This window comes from Lagopus leucura, unplaced genomic scaffold (assembly GCF_019238085.1).
Source record: "Lagopus leucura isolate 7727_CA_CO unplaced genomic scaffold, USGS_WTPT01 Super-Scaffold_1, whole genome shotgun sequence".
Lineage (NCBI taxonomy): Eukaryota > Metazoa > Chordata > Aves > Galliformes > Phasianidae > Lagopus > Lagopus leucura.
In genome coordinates, this window is record NW_024962250.1 from 10,861,559 (window position 1) to 10,879,632 (window position 18,074).

At 41.8% G+C, this 18,074-nt stretch overlaps 1 protein-coding gene across 1 annotated transcript in view; it reads right to left on the reverse strand.

The window, feature by feature from the left end:
- Positions 1–18,074, reverse strand: part of SMOC1 (SPARC related modular calcium binding 1) — a 124,728-nt gene that overhangs the window by 82,070 nt on the left and 24,584 nt on the right. Inside the window, exon 2 of the mRNA XM_042862577.1 lies at positions 1,388–1,559. Within this exon, the coding sequence (XP_042718511.1) occupies positions 1,388–1,559 (172 nt within the window). The remainder of the gene's footprint in view (positions 1–1,387; positions 1,560–18,074) is intronic.

An 18,074-nucleotide genomic window follows, 5' to 3' on the forward strand; every position in this document is an offset into this window, starting at 1 on the left:
TAAGCACACCTGTTTTGCAGCTGTCTGCATTCACAAGAACAATGATCTCTATGCACAAGCAGAGGCCATAGCCCCACCGTGACTAGAAGAATAAAGTACTTTTCTATAGCAGCACCAGCAAAGTTAAATATAATAGTTAAAGGATTATTTGTACTTCCCAGAGATTCACTGAAATGTTAGACAGTGGGCTAAAAGCAAGACTTGCTGTTGTCAAACGTTATCATGTTATTAGGTGGCTGTGCAGTGAAACAGGATAATGGGAAAAGGGAAAGGAGAATACAAGCAGTTTCAGCTAAACATTTCAGCTATCTGAGTGTACAAAAAGGAAAAGTATACTTCACCTGTGCTTAAGAGAACAAATTCAGTTATTTCCCTGGGAGGCCTTGCAATCATGATAGACTGTACAGTTTTGCAATCAGCATTTTCGTCATTTCCAGAAACAGAAGTTTTTGCACACAGCTGTACCACACTACAGATCTTATGTTTTAAATGACTGAATGGTGCCAGTTTATGTGCCAGTTTCAGTGTGGAATTGGGGTTTTCTTTTCTCTTTATTTAAGCCACTCTGCTGTAGGAGAGAAGCTGCCATAAAACAACCCAGCAGCGCTAAGAAAAATCATAGAAGTAAGCCTTTTTCAACCATTTATCTTTCCACAGGGATTCTAATGAGTTTCTCCTGTCACTTTAACCAACTGCTAAAAACATCTGTGCCATCTGCCCCCTGAGTCAATTGTGCTCTCAGAAAATGCACTCGATGATTTTTCACTTCACTGCAGAAGTAAACCATTTGTGTGACAGAACACCAACATTCCTAAAATAAAAAGTAGCAGCTTTATCTCTATGCTACGCAGAAGAAATGCTGAATTGAGAGAAAGACAATATCCTCACTTCTAAGTAAAGGTGCAATGGCAGAAGACACACAAAGACATGCATGAATTCTGTCTTCTTATTTAGTTCAGTACAGAAATAGTGAAAAGGTCCTTTTTCAGGCTTGCACATCATCTAATGTGCATACACATTCTTCCTCACTCCACGCTCCTATCTCCCAAAGGTATCCCAGTTTCTCTCTGGTGCAGTAGCAAGGAAAATCTCTTCTTGGAGGATCTGGTTTTGCATTTCCACAAGTCAGCTCATGTTACTCCATGGACACACATTTGGGGCCTTCTTCTCGGGCGTCTCTGACTCCTTTGACCTCTTTCATTCATAATTCCACTAGTTCTTAGCCCCGTCACCTACATTCCAGTTTCAGATACCCATGCCCTTGTTGATGCATTATTTCAATCAGTTTACTCTCAGTGCATGGTAACAAACTCAAGCAAGCAGTCTGTCAGTGGGCAGGACTGCCATTCTGCCATTCCCCCCCTCAAAGCGGTTGAAATTCACCTACCTTTGCACCGGCCACGATGTGTCACACTCAGGCTTGACTCCCGGCACTTGGCTCGCTGGTAGTCACACATGGACTCATATGTTCTGCCATCGGAGGCACAGAGTGGTTTGGACTGGGACCTGGAGCAATGCAGGTTACACTGAGGGTCTCTGTCACGGTCGCTTATTAAAAACTGAAGAGAATGAGAAAAAAAAGGGAGGGAGAGTGGGAGGAAAAAATTAGTTTTGTTTAGCTTCCCAAAACACAGCACAGCACACTTTGTTTTTCTGACAATAGCAATACAGTCTATAATGCAGTTTAAGCCGCCTACCAAAGCTGACTTTGCCTGAAGGGAACTTAAAATGAAACACATACATTTTTTTATTTTTTAAGGGTCTTTGCCATTCCATTTTCTTTAGTAGAAGGGAAATATTACTCACTCTGCCTCACCTCTGAAAACACAAGATGTGCAAAGCCAAACACAACCCACACGGGAAGGGCAATACTGAGTCACATCAGCCCAGCTTGCCCAGTGCCCTGACACAAACAGCATCTGGTACGAGACAACTTTAGTTAAAGGTGCAAGAAACCCATCACCAAAGATGGAGGAACCCAAACAACCTATCAAGATTGGCCCCTGTAGGTGAACCATGGATGTGGCCAGCTTTAGATCACCAGTTCATTTGTTTATTAATTAAAGCATTACTTATATCATTGGCAGATACCGCCTGAAGCAGCACAGACCTGCACACTCACAAGGCCACATTTTGCTGCTTCCCCATGTCACCAGCTAACAATCTAACTGCAAACTACATGAAGAACTACTTCCCATAGAAGATCTGAATTTGCCATCTTTCTGAATGTCTCTTCTTTCTGAGCATGTAATGCAGATGCAGCTTATTTTTCTACATGCATGTGGCACTCCTTTCTCATCAGTCTCTCAGCACTGAAATCCCAGCATCCCAAGTGCTCACCCTAATGTTCTCCACACCACATCACTGCTGTTCCCCTTCTCTGAAGTCATCCTAATTTCTGCCTTATATTTTGGAGACAGTGAAAGCCACAATGCACATAAGGACAAGCCCTCCCCTTCCACCAGCTTGTTCCCTGCAAAGCCCAACAACTGGGATGGGTTACCATTATACTCCCAGCTGCACTCCAACTAGCCTGCAGCAAAACCAGGTTTCTTTCCTAAGTTCATGCTGTCTTCCCAAAGACCCTGATTATTATTTGTTTTTCCATCATCACTGGCCTAGAGTTTCATCAGGACAGTAGCAGCCCTTTTCACTGCCTTGTTTAGTGGTTAAATAGTCAAATCCCCACTTCTTCCCAAACCCAACTATCTGCTCACAGCAGACTTTAAATGAGCGCCATGAGGATTAAGCAAGGAAAACGGATGGGAAGTTAAGCCTGTCTTGCACTTCCCCTTCCTAAGCTCCATCTCTAAAGCCTCTCTCAAGCCCGAGGGAACCAGAGCTGCTCTCTGACACACACCACGATCCCAGCACGCTGTCAAACCACTTAAGAGCTCTGCAGTTTGGAGCTGGCTGGCAAGTGGGCACTGACTGACACCATGCTTGCATGCACAAAGCCACACTCTCCAAGTGTGTTGATAGCTGGATGCCTTACAGGGAAGTGTGAGTCACTGCCATAATCACCTTGGTGTTACGGTTGCCTACAAAGCTGTCTGCTCCATGCTTTGAGGTTAAAGCTGCTGAAAAAACATTGCCTGAAGCCTAGTTTGGGATGGTTTTTAACCACTCCAGCAATGTGCATCTCAGAAATTTGTTTTTTGACATTTAAAAAAAAATTTCTTTGCTCTCATTCTCCCTCTCAATTAAGCAAGATGAAAAACAATTGAGAAATTGAATATTTTCATATGAAAACATATTAGCCCTATACTGGTGGGTCTTTTGAAGACTCATGCGTTACTAAGAACCCTATTAAAATCTGACAGCTGGGAAAAGTAAGCAAGGTCTGCACTTGTTTTAACTTGGGTGGGGCAAACTTTTTTTTTCCAATTCTCATCTGTCAGATTTGCCAAAATTTGTAACAGCAGAGTTTTTTAAATGTTTTTGTTCCCTTTCTGCAATGCTTTCTATAACCTGGCAACACCTGTTCCAAATGGGAAATTGGAAAATTTAAACCTGAAGGCAATTTTAAATGGTTTATAGAGACCTGGACTAGACTATAAAAACACTGTAAAACCGGACCAGATTTTTGCCCAGTTCTTGTCTACCAGAAGTTAGCTTGAAATTACTCTGGTACAGCCATGTTTTCTGTAGCTCCTGAGGTGCAAAGATCCCCAGTGTCTCTAAACATACACCAACAGGCAGCAGACTGGTGATGCTGAAGAGTCCTCCCAGTGTGTAATGTCAGAGACTGTGACAGACTTGCAAAGCTTTTCAGCTGTCTATGTAAACAGACTTTAAAAGCAGAAGAGCCTGACAGCATAGCTCAGTACACATGCTGTGGTTAAGCATTCAGTTAAACACAGAAGCCACTCTGCTTCAGAAGGATAGGCATATTTGTCATTTATCATGACTGAGGGCTTGAGCTATCAGCATGAAGTCACTTTTGCAAACTCCTTTCACCAGAAACTGAGTTCCATGTACCAGAGCTATCCAGAGGAGCACCAAAAAACAGAACATTATTTTCCACCATCAAATCATATCGCAAACATATTGAAAACTCACCTAAGCATCCTGCTGCCTGCACCACAATACTTGCCAGAGGGCCTTATGGGACAGGACTGCTTCTGCTCCCAGAGAGGGCATGGATGAGGAACACAATGCCCCTCTCAGGCAGCCAATACAAATGAGCTGAAACTAGGGCTATGGAACAGCTTTCCATGGGTGCCTCCTCACAGAAGGATGAGAAGGAACAGCTTGACATTGATTAATTACGAGGGCCTGAGGAAACATGCAGAGTGCCCCAATGCAGTCTCTATGAAGTCCTTGCCTACCCAAATGAAGCCAAGAACCACCTAAAAAATATATATATATCAAAGCCTTTTTAGCATTTGTAATTTGGATTACAGCAGGGAGCCCACACAGCATGTTAGGTGCTTTCCAGGCACTGAAGATGCCACACCTGCCTTGCCAAAAAAGTTTATGGTTTATGTAGCTGCACAAGATGGTGCTTGTTTTGTTCAACTAGATTTTAATAGCAAAGTTTGCATTAACTTCCAGAAGGATCCAGGATTGTGCCTGTCTGATCAGGGTCCACGTGAGCAGCTAGAACTGCCAGCAAGGCTGCATCCCCTGCAGGCATTGCTAAAGGCTCAAACCCACCTCTGTCAGGACACCTGCTCCACCATGGCTCTAAGCCTTCATCTCTGCTTGGCAGCTTTCAGATAACAAAATGGCAGCTCTTTATCCACCATTTCTAGAGGTGGTCATGTAACACAAGCAATCACCAACACAGTCCATCCACGGATACTTAAGGTAACAGTTATCTTGAGTGCTCATCCCCCCCCAGCACAGGCAGGATATTTTCTTTCTAGCATTTTGCCTCTCCAAGAATGCTCCTTTGTTAGCAGCCTCAGCAATGTACAGCAGAAAAACGCTTGGATGAATGCTGAAACGTGTGTGCCCACTTGGGACAGGGAACAAATGGGAGAGCACTCAAATCTATCACTGTCACAGCTAGGACTACAATTCACAAGTTCCTTGTTTCCAGTCCTTCCTCCCCGCTGAGTGAGCAGGACGCAACTCCCAGAGAGCCCTTGGCTGCAACAGGAGGCACGACTGGGACAGGGAAGGCCATGAGCAAGGCAGACATGCTGCCCACAAGGCCTGGCCACCAACCCCACCAGCGTCACTACAGCACCCCCACAAATCTCTGCTCCCTTCAGAGAGGAGATTACGTATCAGACTTTTCACACAGACTGTCCTATAACTCTTGAATCTAGAATCAAAGTCCTAACGGCCTCGGGGCTCCCATGCAAACAGGCTTTGCAAACAACGAGATGATCAGCACATGTGGAGGTATACTGGGTGCTCTACACATGCACAGGCACACCATGTAAGCAGTTCTGCAGCCAGGGAAAAAGCAACCCTGCAAAAAAATGTGCAGCACTAGCCATTCCAAAGCCTCACCCAGAAAGAATAGGGAAATCGTTATCTTAGCTCTGAGATTTCTCGAAGCCTCTTCTCGATACCTGTGTTCTCATTTCCTTCAGATCAGATGACATGCAAAACAAATGGGACTGGAAAGGGTGTTACTGGGCTTATCAGTCCTTTTCTCTCCTCCCCTTCCCTCCAAGGGAGAAGAACTATTAGAAGCAGAAGCAAAAACAAAACAAACAGCAATAACAAAACGCACAAAAGCTAGCTGGTAGAATCTATTTTCTAGGAAAATGTTGTAATTGACCATATTTAAATGGTATTTGTTAAACACAGACTCTATAATAAAATTATCATAAGTAACATTAGAACGAGGCAACAATACATTTTCACAGTATTTGCTTACATTAAAGGATCCTGCCCTGTTCCAACACCAATCAGTTTGAGTCCCTGCTCTAAAGAGTTCACTGCAGTTCTCAGAGCATCATTTCATGTCAAATGCTGTATCTGAATAAGGACATAAACCTCCTCCTTTAGCAAATACATTTACACAGGTGCTTGCAGAAACCACTTCCCAAACTACTTTCTGCTTCTTCAGACTTGAAAAGAAAAAGGAAAGATAAGAGGTCAAAATAAAGTTAACTTTGCCAACAAAGCATATCTGTTCTTTTTCTCCACACCTCAACACCACTGCTGACAAACAACAAACACTGATTAAAGGGTTTTTAATGCTTGTGAAGGAAAGCAGACTCCCTGCAGCTGCACAGCAGCTGGGAACACTTGTGTTATTTAGCCGAGAAAGGTCTGACCCCACAAGTGAAAATGAGCTTGGTGGTCACTCATTCTATTCACCATCTGGGTACATTATAAGCACAAACAGAACAGCACAGCCCTTTGTGATAGGGATGGCAAGAAATGGCCACGGCGCAAAGCGCTTTAGCAAAGTTTCAAGGAAAAGAAGGAGCAAGGGACACAAGTGACAGGAACATGAGAAACTGGAAGTCTATTAAAAAACAAATCTAAAAGAAAAGTGTCCGCTGCAGATCAAACCAGAGGTGCCTCAGCTGGTTAGCAGCTTTATTTCACAGCAGTAGTGCAGGCTGCTGCCTAAATTAATGAGGAGTAAAGAGATAGAGGAAACAGAATACGCAATGCCCTATTCCAGTTTTGGCAGACTTCAAGTTTAAAGACCCTCTAGAATATACCCTTGGAAAAAGCGATCAATCTAGGTGTGCAGTCACCCATTTGTCTAAGCACTCAGACTGGCCTGTCTTAAGTACAAACGAGCCAGTCCTTCCCAGGGAGAATTCCCCAGGAAAACCATACCATTTTATACATTAGAAGAGACTATAAACTTCTGGACACTTCTGTTGTTGTTGGAAAGCATCATTTCAACATTTCCTAGTTTTAACCTTACAGATTTATGCCTTGGTTTCAAGCTCCAAACTGGTGCAACCAACCATACAGGAGGAAGAAGTGGAGCCAAGTCCCTGTTTTAATCATGGCTAGACTTTAAGCCCCATGGCAGGCTGCCTATAGGGCCCAAGAACTTCAACTCCAGCCACAAGTTTGGGATCTTAGCCAGGTTTCCTGCCATGGAACCTAGCAGCCCTCGAAGGTGTCGATGACCCTGCTCTAAGCCAGAGAATCAAAACGTTTGGCTTCTAGAAACACAGAAAGAAAATCTGAAAGCTTTTAAAACTCTGGCAGGGATGGGACCATCATGGTTTGCAGTATCCCTCACGTGCATGTGGACATCAGCCATCCAGAGCCACCACAGCTCCCAGTAGCTGAGCAGGGGCTTCAGCCTCAGATCTTATCTAGCAGAAAGAAAAAAAAAACCAAGAACTTTCAAAGGCAGCTTCCTGCAAAAACAGCTGTGTATTGTGGTGGGAAGAAGGATTAGCTGATTCCCTTTTTGGAAATACGTACTTCACTTTCAACCAGACAGATAAGGTTTTAAACCCAAGTTTCTCAATGATCTACATGTCAATACGTTCAGTCTCTGAATGGGTACTTTCTGCCTCCTTACAGTTTCATACCCCAACTTCAAGCATTCCCAACAAATTTTAAAATGGCCCTGCTCCATTCTCAGACAGGGAGGACTTAAGAGAAGGACACTGCAGCACTTTTATTCCTTGAATCATCCCACCTGCAAAGAGTTCTAGCCTAAGTTAAAGCACCACTTATGTTTCAACCCCGGGCCCCCAGCTGTGCAAACAAGAATGGGTTCAAAGCACACAGCCTGCATGCTTGAGGATGGTGAATGCTGGGCAAACATACGTGATCAAACCACAAAGCAGACAAACTCTGTATGTATTTGTAGGAGTTCAATTAAAGACAGTTTTTTTCCCTTTACAGGCTGGAAATCTTGTTTTTGCAGTCATTCACCCTCTCCCTCAATTTTTATTCTGTGCAAGCCCCCACAAGGAAGGAGAGAGCTCAAGCATCATGCTTCATCTGCTAGAAGACTTCTAGCTATGGAAATAATACTTTGGTCTGGGGAGTCGGCTTGTGAAGAAAATATGTTGCAGAAGCTGTACTGTGCTTGTAGAACATGAAGGACTAGAGCCAAGGAAATTGTCTAAGGGCTCACCTACAACAAATAGCTGAATAGAAAAGCCTCAGAATTTGACCAGTCCCAGAAACGCTCTACTGAGCTTTTTGTTTGTTGGGTTGTTGTTTTGCAGGGGGTGGCTGTGTACGTTTTTCTTGTTTCTGTTGTTTGGTTGGTTTTGTCTTCAGAAATTAAACAAGAAAAAGCCATTACAGCATGAGAGTGAATTTTTAAAGCAGCCTCTTTTACAATCAAGGTGCAAGGTTATGCAGTAAGTAGAATCGTTTAACTAAAGTTCGTTTGTGGGAAGGAAAATGCCACATACTAAGACATAAAGAACTTCATTTAAGCTTTTTAAATAATCCTTTCCTCTTCCACAGAATTTTTTAAAAAGGAGATACAGGTATGTGTATAAAAGTCTCTTCAGTTTGATAAATATCTAGCTTGTTGCAGCATATTAGATCAGTAGATGGATCACAGATCAGTACGCTGATCAACTGGAAGAAAACAAATCTCTAGAACATAACGCTTGAACAGAAGTTTTTATTTTATAATTCTAACATGATTTCTAAACCTTTCTAGTTTGGCAATATTAAAGTAGAATCTGATTTAATTCCTTTGAAATAACATTACTTCAGCTTCTGTCAAAGCTCACGCTCATAGTCAGATTATTCTTGTAGCCAAGATGACACGCAAGCCTAGAACAAATTTGAGATTAAATTTAATTTGTCAAACACATTGACAAGAGGAGGTATGTTTAACTTGGACTAGCTTCTTCTCATTAGCTGTGCTACTATATATAACATTGAACCAGATAGAAAATCCAGATGTTTGCACAGTCAAGCAATGAATTTCTTGTCCCAAAGGAAACAATGGCAAATCTTCCATTGACTTAAAGGTGGAATGTTGTCTTTAATAAATTGCATTGTTTAATAATCTGTATTACTGTCTGGTTTAGGAGTCGTCTTTTGCATAACTCAAAAACAAAAGCAGACTTCAAAACATCATTCTGTACAACTTGTGCCAAGTTAGCCTCCTTTTAGGAGCCATATCCCCTACTTTAGTTTGTCATGATAGCTGAGGCTGTTCTTTTCCCCAGCAAGTACAGCAGGATTATAACTTTGTGCTGTCACTAGAAAGTGAAAAGTTAACTATTCTACTGTAATAGTGTATAGAATCTCAAGTCTCAAGAAAGCAGCAGAATAGAAGTTGTATAGTTAAATAGAGGGCAGTTTCTCAAGTAAGACTTTTGTGGACAGCATTCCCTATCCTTACACAGGAAAGTTTTTGTGCCTTAAACCACTTAATAGGCTCCCCATGACCTGGAGCAAATTCTCTTGCCTCTGGACTCTCCTGAATCAAGTAGGAGACTCAAGTACATGCTTTCTTACCCTTCACCATACAACAAACTTCACGTCAGCTTCAGACTTTGCAGAGTTCTGATGATTAAATTTCCCACATAGGTGCAGAAAGTAGCTATGAAGGAATAATTTCCTGAGCTCATTTTCTGCGTTGTACTCCCTCCAGTAGAAATGGCTACAGTTAGCCCTAGGAATACCCTTTTTGCCATCTGAAAGAGCTGGGAGTACTGTGGACAGAAAAAGCAAGCTGAGAAAGACAGAAATTCACCTAATGAGATCCAGCTGTATATTCCATAGTACTCCTCCTCTCTGTCTATATTTACTTCCTTCCCAATAATTGCATTAGAATCTTTGTGGGACCTATTACTGCTCAAGAACAAGTGTGAAACCCTTTTCATGAACTTGTTTCAAAAATACTAATGGGAGTTTTCCCAACATTACTTTTCACTACATTGTACTGAACAGTGCAACTCTTCTTCCTGGTTCCAAACTTGTTTCAAAGAGTAGAGGATTCTTCATTTCAAATAAGTTTCTTACATACATCTGTTCTGTACTGTAAGGATGCACAGTAACTGCAAGCATGTCTGATTATAACCAAGTTTTTTTGAAGCACTCTCAAATGAATGATCTATGTGAAGTAAACACAGTCCAAGTTTCCATTAGTAGCCTGCCAGCTACAAATGACTTCTCCTTCAATCCAAAAGTCCTTACAATTTGTCTGCATCACCTGATATCAAGTCATTCAAATCCTTCTCCTAAGCAGTCTCATACTAAACAAAAAGTACTTTTTCCCTTTCCTTCCTCAGTGTTATTGCTATACAAGCAGGGCACCTGTTCTAAATTGAGTTTCTCTATCAGCTGATAAGCTTTCTAAATATCCCAAATTGGCAAAACAAGAAAAATAGCCACTATCTAGTCTTTACCACTGCCAGTCTCATTTCAGTGATTAGCCATATGCATTACATATTATAACTGTAGACAAGACAGGTGTATATAGAGAACTACAATTCCTCAAAATGCTGTACTCTGCTAGCAGATCACCACATGAGAAAAAGTGAGGCTTAACCAGTTTTACAGGCACAGCTTGATAGCCCTATCTTTAGAGTTGAGGAAAATGAAAACAGAATTATACAAGGGTACTGTAAGAAATACAGTTTTGTTCTTGTAGATTTTTCAGGATTGAAAATGCCACCCATTAAAACTCCACAGCCCTACATGTTTCAGTTCTTCTTAAATCAGTTCTCCTATAACACTGAAAGAGGCATTCAAATTGAAGTTGGCATCCAGCCTCCATTATAGTTGTTACTGCTGCCAACAGCAGAATCAAGACACAGATATTAGAAATAGCTGAGCTCATTAGTTCAGAACCCAGTGAGGGCTGGCTGCCCATCAGTAGAGGTACACTAACTGAATGCCAGATCTGGCATTCCATTGCATGGGAGGGATATTGAAAAAGAAGGTACCGTGAACATTAAAGACTATACTTCTGTTATCTACATGTACCTTCATGTTATCCAAAAGCCATGATGAACCAAACTCAGGGGAAGGTGGCTGTACCAAGAGGCTCGCCACATTCCGTTTGACTTCCATTTGACTTTATACACACTATCATCAACACTCCAGGATCAATGCTTCTGAAGCTCTCTTACCTGTCTCCTTCCACAGAAGGTCTACTTCTGCATCTGGGTTCTCACCCCAACAGTTACACAGAGTAATAAAGGAGGTCACCCTTATTTACCCCAGTTCTCCTCTGAAGTATCAAAATCAGTGAAACTGAAGAAAGAGGAACTTCGCCTTCTTAATTACAGAATATCATGTTTTCTTATTAAATACAGAGCAGCTCATTTTGTCAGCGCTATGAAAGTAATATTTTTCTCAGATTTATGACCAGCCTTGTTCCAGAGTTCTCAAAGAGATTTTCTCCTAGTATCTTAAAGGCTGTCTCATTCCCCGGCCTTCAGTCTATGGATTAAGAAACAACAGTAAAGATACATTCTCAGTAAAAGTACTAACTGTTCGGTGAATAGCTATGATATCCTCTTTGCTCCTCCTATGAAGCACTGCAGTAGTTACATCCACAGTCCAATCACACAGGCAACTATTTGGCTTTCAGATTGTCAATGTGTGAGCTGCAGAAAGGTGCTTTCAGAGACTCAGCTTTACAAATCAAATGATAACATTTAAGTACATACCATTCAGCAATCTCAACTCTTGCTTGAGCAGATCAGCATAGAGTCCTCAGAATAGCCCTCCAATAAGGTGCTTTTGTCATTGTAAGGCTCCTGCCTTTCACCTTTTAACACTTACTGCTCCAAATGCCAAATCTATCTCAGCGAATTCTACACTGACATAAACGGATGCATTCATCAAAGGCAGCGTTTAAATTCACAATAAAATAGTCCTGTTTAGCAGGAAAAGAAATATGCCAGCCAGGAATTTAAAGCAAGAGGTAAAGAATCAGGAAAGGGTGTATGAAACATAACTGAAACTCCTGTAAAAAGTCAGAAAAAAGAAAAAAAAATTATTTCCCCTAACTCTTTAAGGAAAGAGTCATTGTTTTGTTTCTTCATTCTGCATCTCTGTTTGCACTGTATTTTACAGTGTTTACAACATTTCTCATCTTTCCTCCTACATTTAAACCAAATACTTCCTTCAGTTGTGTAGGGGGCAATCACCAGCAGAGTTTAGTCCTCTGCTCTGTATGAATAATGGTGGAAAATGCTTCCTTGGACTGTCGGTCAAAACTTCTTGGCACAGCACAGGCAGTAGCAGAGAAGCTTTCCCCATTGCTGAAGCCTTTCTGGACCACAAATGGAAGAACTTGTTGTGAGTGGAAGGCACCGGGCACAAACTTCAATTTTGCCAGTATGAAGATTTAATTATTTGTTCTCACCTCAAAAATATTACTTAATATGACCATCTAAATATACAATAAACTTTCCATAACAGAGCAAGATGTACTAGCTGCTTCAGGAGATGAATAAGCTAGAGACAGTTCTAAGATAAAACACTTATGCTAGGCAAAAAACAAAGGATCCTCATTAGCTTTAATTCCATCATCTGCTGTCAGCAACAGACAACGTTCAGGAATGTGTTAGTGTACACAATGAGTAAATATTTTTTTTTAATTTCTGCAGACAGGATTCCTTTACAGTTACACATCTCTCTCATCAGAGTTGCAGCAGTAACTTAGATGCTGATCAGAAACTTGAAGAAATTAAAAACAAATCAAACATTAGTATAGCTATTTTACTGCTGCTTACTACACACCAGGCAATGCCATTTCAAACTGGCAAATTGTTAGCATGCAAGCTTTTCTATCCTATTCAAGTATAGAGTTTATATACCTTTTGAAAGCTTGGGAGCAAGATGCCAGTGACCAGATGGGATTCACCCAAGAGTGCTGAGAAAGCTGGCAGAGATGATTGTCAAGCCACTTTCTACCATCTATCAATGCTTCTGCTGAACTGGGGAGGTCCCAGAGGGTCCAAGGCTTGCCAACATAACTCCCTTCAACAGAAAGGTTGTATGGAGGATCTGGGGAACTACAGGCCTGTCAGCCTGACCTCAATACCAGGAAAGGTTATGAAGCAGATCATCTTGAAGGAAATCAGATGGTATGCACAGGACAACCAAGGGGTCGGGCCCAGCCAATGTGGGTTCATGAAAGTTAGGTCCTACTTGACCAAGCTGATCTCTCTCTATGATTGAGTTACCTGCCTGCTGGATGATGCAAAGACTGTTGATGGAGCCTACCTAGACTCCAGCAAAACCTTTGACACTGTCTCCCACAATTTCCTCCAGGAGAAGCTTGCAGCCCAACACTTAGACAGGTACACTCTTTGCTAGGTAAAAAAAAACTGTCTGGATAAGCTGGATCCAGTGAGTGGTGGTGAATGGAATTCTAACCAGCTGGCAACTGGTCATGAGTGGTATTCCCCAGGGGTCAGTAATGGGGCCTGTCCTGTTTAATAACTTCATTGATGACCTGGATAGTAGAATTGAGTTTACCCTCACTAAGTTTGCAGCATGGGAGTAAGAAGGCCCTACAGAGCGATCTGGACAGACTGGATCGCTGAACTGAGGCCAGTGGGGTGAAGTTCAACAAGACCAAGTGCTGGGTCCTGCACTTCAGCCTCATCAACCCCAGGCAACACTACAGGCTTGGGGCAGAGTGGCTGAAAGATTGTGTGGAAGAAATGGACTTCGGAGCATTGGTTGACACTCAGTTAAACATGAGCCAGCAGTGCGTCCAGGTAGCCAAGAAGGTTAATGACATCCTGGCTTGTATCAGAAACAATGTTACCATCAGAAACAAAGAAGTGATCCTCTTCCTGTACACAGCTCTGGTGAGGCCACACCTCAAGTACCCTGCTCAGTTCAGGGACCCTCACTACAAGAAAGACACTGAGGCCCCACAGCATGTCCAAAGAAGGGCAATGAAGCTGGTGAGGGCTCTGCAGAACAAGTCTTATGAGGAGTAGCTGAGGGAACTGGCACTGCAGTTTGGAGAAGAGGAAGCTCAGCAGAAACCTTATAGCAGAAACCTACGGCTATCTGAATGAAGGCTGTGGCAAGGTGGAGGTCAGCCTCTTATCCCAGGTAACAGTGATACGGCTAGAGGGAACGGCCCTCAGTTGTGCCAGGGGAGGTTCAGGTTGGATATTAGAAATAAAATTCTTCTCTGAAAGAGTGGTCAGGCGCTTGCATGGGCTGCCAAGGGAGGTGGTTGAGTCACCATCCCTGGAGGTGTTCAAGAAATGCTAAGATGTTGTACTGAGGGACAGTGGGGAAATACTGGTGGTAGGTGAACAGAAGTACTAGATGATCTTGGAGATCTTTTCCAACCTTGGCAATTCTATGATACTGAGCTATTAAGAAATGCTTCCATTTCATTAGCTTAACACTCTGTTCACATAGGTTAAGAACATTTCCAGTACTGAAGTAACAAATGTGGTTCGTAAAATGTTCCAAACAGCAGCCCTCTCAAAGACACCTACAAGAGTCATCTCTAACCTTAGAGCATTGCAGTTCTAAGACTCCTGAGTTGTTAATATATGGAAGAGAAAGCAAGGATAGAGATGTCTTTGAAAGCAGAAGCATTTACAGGTGTCTTTATGCTTCACCAGGTCATTGTTATGAGCTTCCACAGTAAGATATAACATTCCTTTTCCATCATATTGCATCCCTTTCCCTCACCCCACTATGTTATACAAATACTTAATCCCCACATCCAAGCAGAACGACATTAGAGAGTGACTGATCTTCATACAGGCTGTTCACTCTCTCAGTTTGACAGCTTTTTTACATTTTTGTACTATGGAATTGTTTATTTTAGTATCTGTTTGCTTTCAGCTTAGAGGAAAGTTTGAGTCCAGAGACACTGAACTATTTTTCACACTTAGGTGGGGAGGTGCAGAATGCTTATGAAGATTCCTTTTTGTTAGTGACAGACTTAATTTCCTCGCTTTCTGCAGAACTAAGTTTTAGAGCATTTCAAGTTGACTCTTAAATACAAGGGCTGTACTAAGATCCTCAGAGTCAAAAGCTGTCCAGGCTAGTGGCATACCTTCAAACAAGAGCTCTTCCATCCAGGGTGTCAATTTCTTATAGAAGTAGCCATGTCTAGTCCAAATTCACGTGGAACTCCTAAGGTTAACTTTCCTCCAATCAATTGCACTACTCACTGGGGTTCTGGAAGTGCTCAGTTAACTTTGTGCTAATGATTTGTACCTCCAATGGAAGCTAAAAAAAAAAAAAAAAAAAAAGCAAACACACCAAAAAAAACCACTACTAATGTACATATTGGTCTATTTCTGCTGCCTGCTTCCCTGAAGGGAGTAGGGTATCAGTCTTAATATAAGCAAATATGAAACCTTTGCATAATAAATCCTTGACACACATAATTGGCAAGATCGCTGCACTCTCTCATCTTCCTTTTCAGGGCATGTTATTGAGAAAGCTATGGCAAAACAGCTGTGGCTTTATCTGGATTCCTCAGATTTTCTGGATCTCTTTCAGTCTGGTCTAAGACCTGGCCTCAGTACAAACACATACACAGGCTCAGTGGTTGGACTTCTCAAAGTGGACAAAGACCAAAGTTACATTTTTAGTTGACAGACTTAAAGCAGCATGTGACACCAGCTGCTGCATACACTTTTTTTCTTGTGACTTCTTTGAACTATGAAGAGTAATTAGTGATCCTGTCACCACCACACCTGGAAGAGCACCGGGAGTTTCCTCCGCATAAGGGAGAACAGATTTCTTTCTTCACACCTCCTAGAACATATGAAGCTGGTGGGTTTGATCTCACTTGAAGGAGTTTGCTTTTCTGATCCCAAAGATTAAGGTCATTCTTCTCATTTGGAGAGTATGCCCCACCTTGCCAATAGCCTGGACTGTGCCCTATACAAAGATGAACCCAGAAAGAACAAAGTGGCATCAGTAGAAATATTTAGAAGAAGCAGGTCTGGCTTTGTCTCTGAATATCATGAAAGAAGGGTAGGGTACTTACTGCTCAGCTCAGGTGGTACTGCACTGCTTGAGAGTATAGCAGGCAAACTAGTACATTAGCAGGGAACAAGGGAGATGAAGTATCTCTCTTCCCTTCTTCTGTCTGCCTATAGCCACTCATCTATCAATTACAGGATAAGTTCTTTCTCATCTAAACGAGTAAGACACTAGAAAACCATGCTCCCTCACCCTGCTCAAAAGTAAGCCTCAGGAGAGCTCTAGGCACTGCAGCTATTAAGTACTGCAGACGCTAGCTGAGAGAGACAAAAACCTAGTCTGTGATTGTAGTCATCCACACCCACAAAAAGGCTTTGTCTGTGATATTTAAATAGCCTCAAGTCAGGTGGCAGTAGCATCCAGGCAACTAGCTTTCTGGGGATTTCTGGCTGAAGAGTAGCTTGTTATGGTGGAAGTTCAGGGAGGGAGGAAAGTGAAAAACAGACAAAAGCTACATATTTTCCTCTCCCCTCAGCTCAGCAACCTTTCCAGGATGAACTGTTTCCTCAGACAGCAGCTGTCTTCACAAACATGTTGAGTCACATATACCTCTTACAAGTTTTTTGGTCCAATATCAGGAGGAGATAATTGGAGGGAAAAATCAAGTTTTGAAATGAATCCAGCAAGATTTAGCCATACAAACAGGAAGGAAAGAATTAGCAAAACTCACTTTTATATTGCTTGATAGGACTCCAGGCAAATTCTAGATCAGTTTAGTTCAACTGAGACCTGTCTCTTAAAATGTCTGTTTTAAGAAATTGAATGGTTACATAAAAATTGGTTTTTGGTGCACAAGAAATAATTGCATACTTGGCCTAGCTGTAAGATTTTACTGACCCTTGAAAACTGAAATACGGTATAGATATTAGCATGACTGAAACAGCCTGCTCATTAATGTCCATCCTGACTTGCAAGTAGCACATTTCTGTACTCAAGCCTTGTATCCAGATCTCCTAGGTTCTCACTCTTGGCCATTGCTCCTCCTCAGATTCAACCTTCTAGATTCAGACAAGTCCTACACACTTAAATCAACTTTCTTCCAATACCTTCTCAGAAAATACTGAAATCTTTGGGAAAACGTTAAAGCAGAGAAGAGCCATGTCTGCTCCTCCCCTCAAAGAATGCAAGCTCTTGTGCACAGAATGACCAATCCCATAACTGCCTTTGAAAGATTTTTCATTAGCAGTTATACTTACATCTTGGAGATATAAATATCATTACCAGCTTACCAGCTCATGCACCAAGCATCTTCTTACCAGGTTTAATTGCATACCAACCTGCTGGTTCATTCCCATCCCTCTTTATTGTTCCAGCTTCTCCTCTCTGATTCACAACTTAAGCAGCTTCCTAGATCTTCCCTCTCATCTCAGTGCCACTTAGAAACCCATACTACTTCATTAGCCAGTTTTTCATTCAGAATGCAAATAGGAAGAGGAAATTATTACCCAAACTCTCAAAAGCTGTAATTGTACTCAGTAATCCTTTTCTATCACTTGAATTTCAATCCCCAATCTTCTTTTACCAGTTACAGTTCGATTACTTGAGCTGTATATTTTAGCCAGCATTTTGTTTTGTTTTCACAAGACTCTGAATCTAGGCTGTAGAGAGGTAAGTCATAAGTAAGCCAGTCCAAATGTTGTCCAGTTTTTGAACCATCATACTGGAAGAAAAATTGTGGGCCCATAAAACAGATTTGATTTTCATTATATTTCTGTGACAGGACAAAGTCTGAGTAGCTTTGTCTCCTTTCCCTAACAAGCCTCTGGGTATCACCTAGTGTTGGCCACTTGACATGGTAGCAGCAGCTTAGTTTCATGCAAAGATTTCTTAGAAGCACCACAAAATACAGTTACATTTGAGTATCAGGACAGTGACAAGAAAGCATTACAACTGCCTGAAAAAAAAAAAAAAAAAAAAAAGTAAGCAAATTATCCTTAAGAAAATACAAAATGTTTGAAAACAACAGCAAGTTGTCCTGTAGAGAATTCACTTCTGGATTCAGCTACTTTTCTTACTCAAAACCTGCTAAGAGTAAAGGTATGTTATAGCTCACACAGGACTAGAACTTCTTGCAGTTCCCAAGCCTGGCTGTGAAGCCTCTGCCAAGCAGCTTTCTTCTTCCCTCTCCCCCCACCACTGGAATTTCCTCATTTCTCAACGGAGCCCAACACAAACTTCTTAGAAAAGTTTGCAGGGTAATTTAGTCATCATTA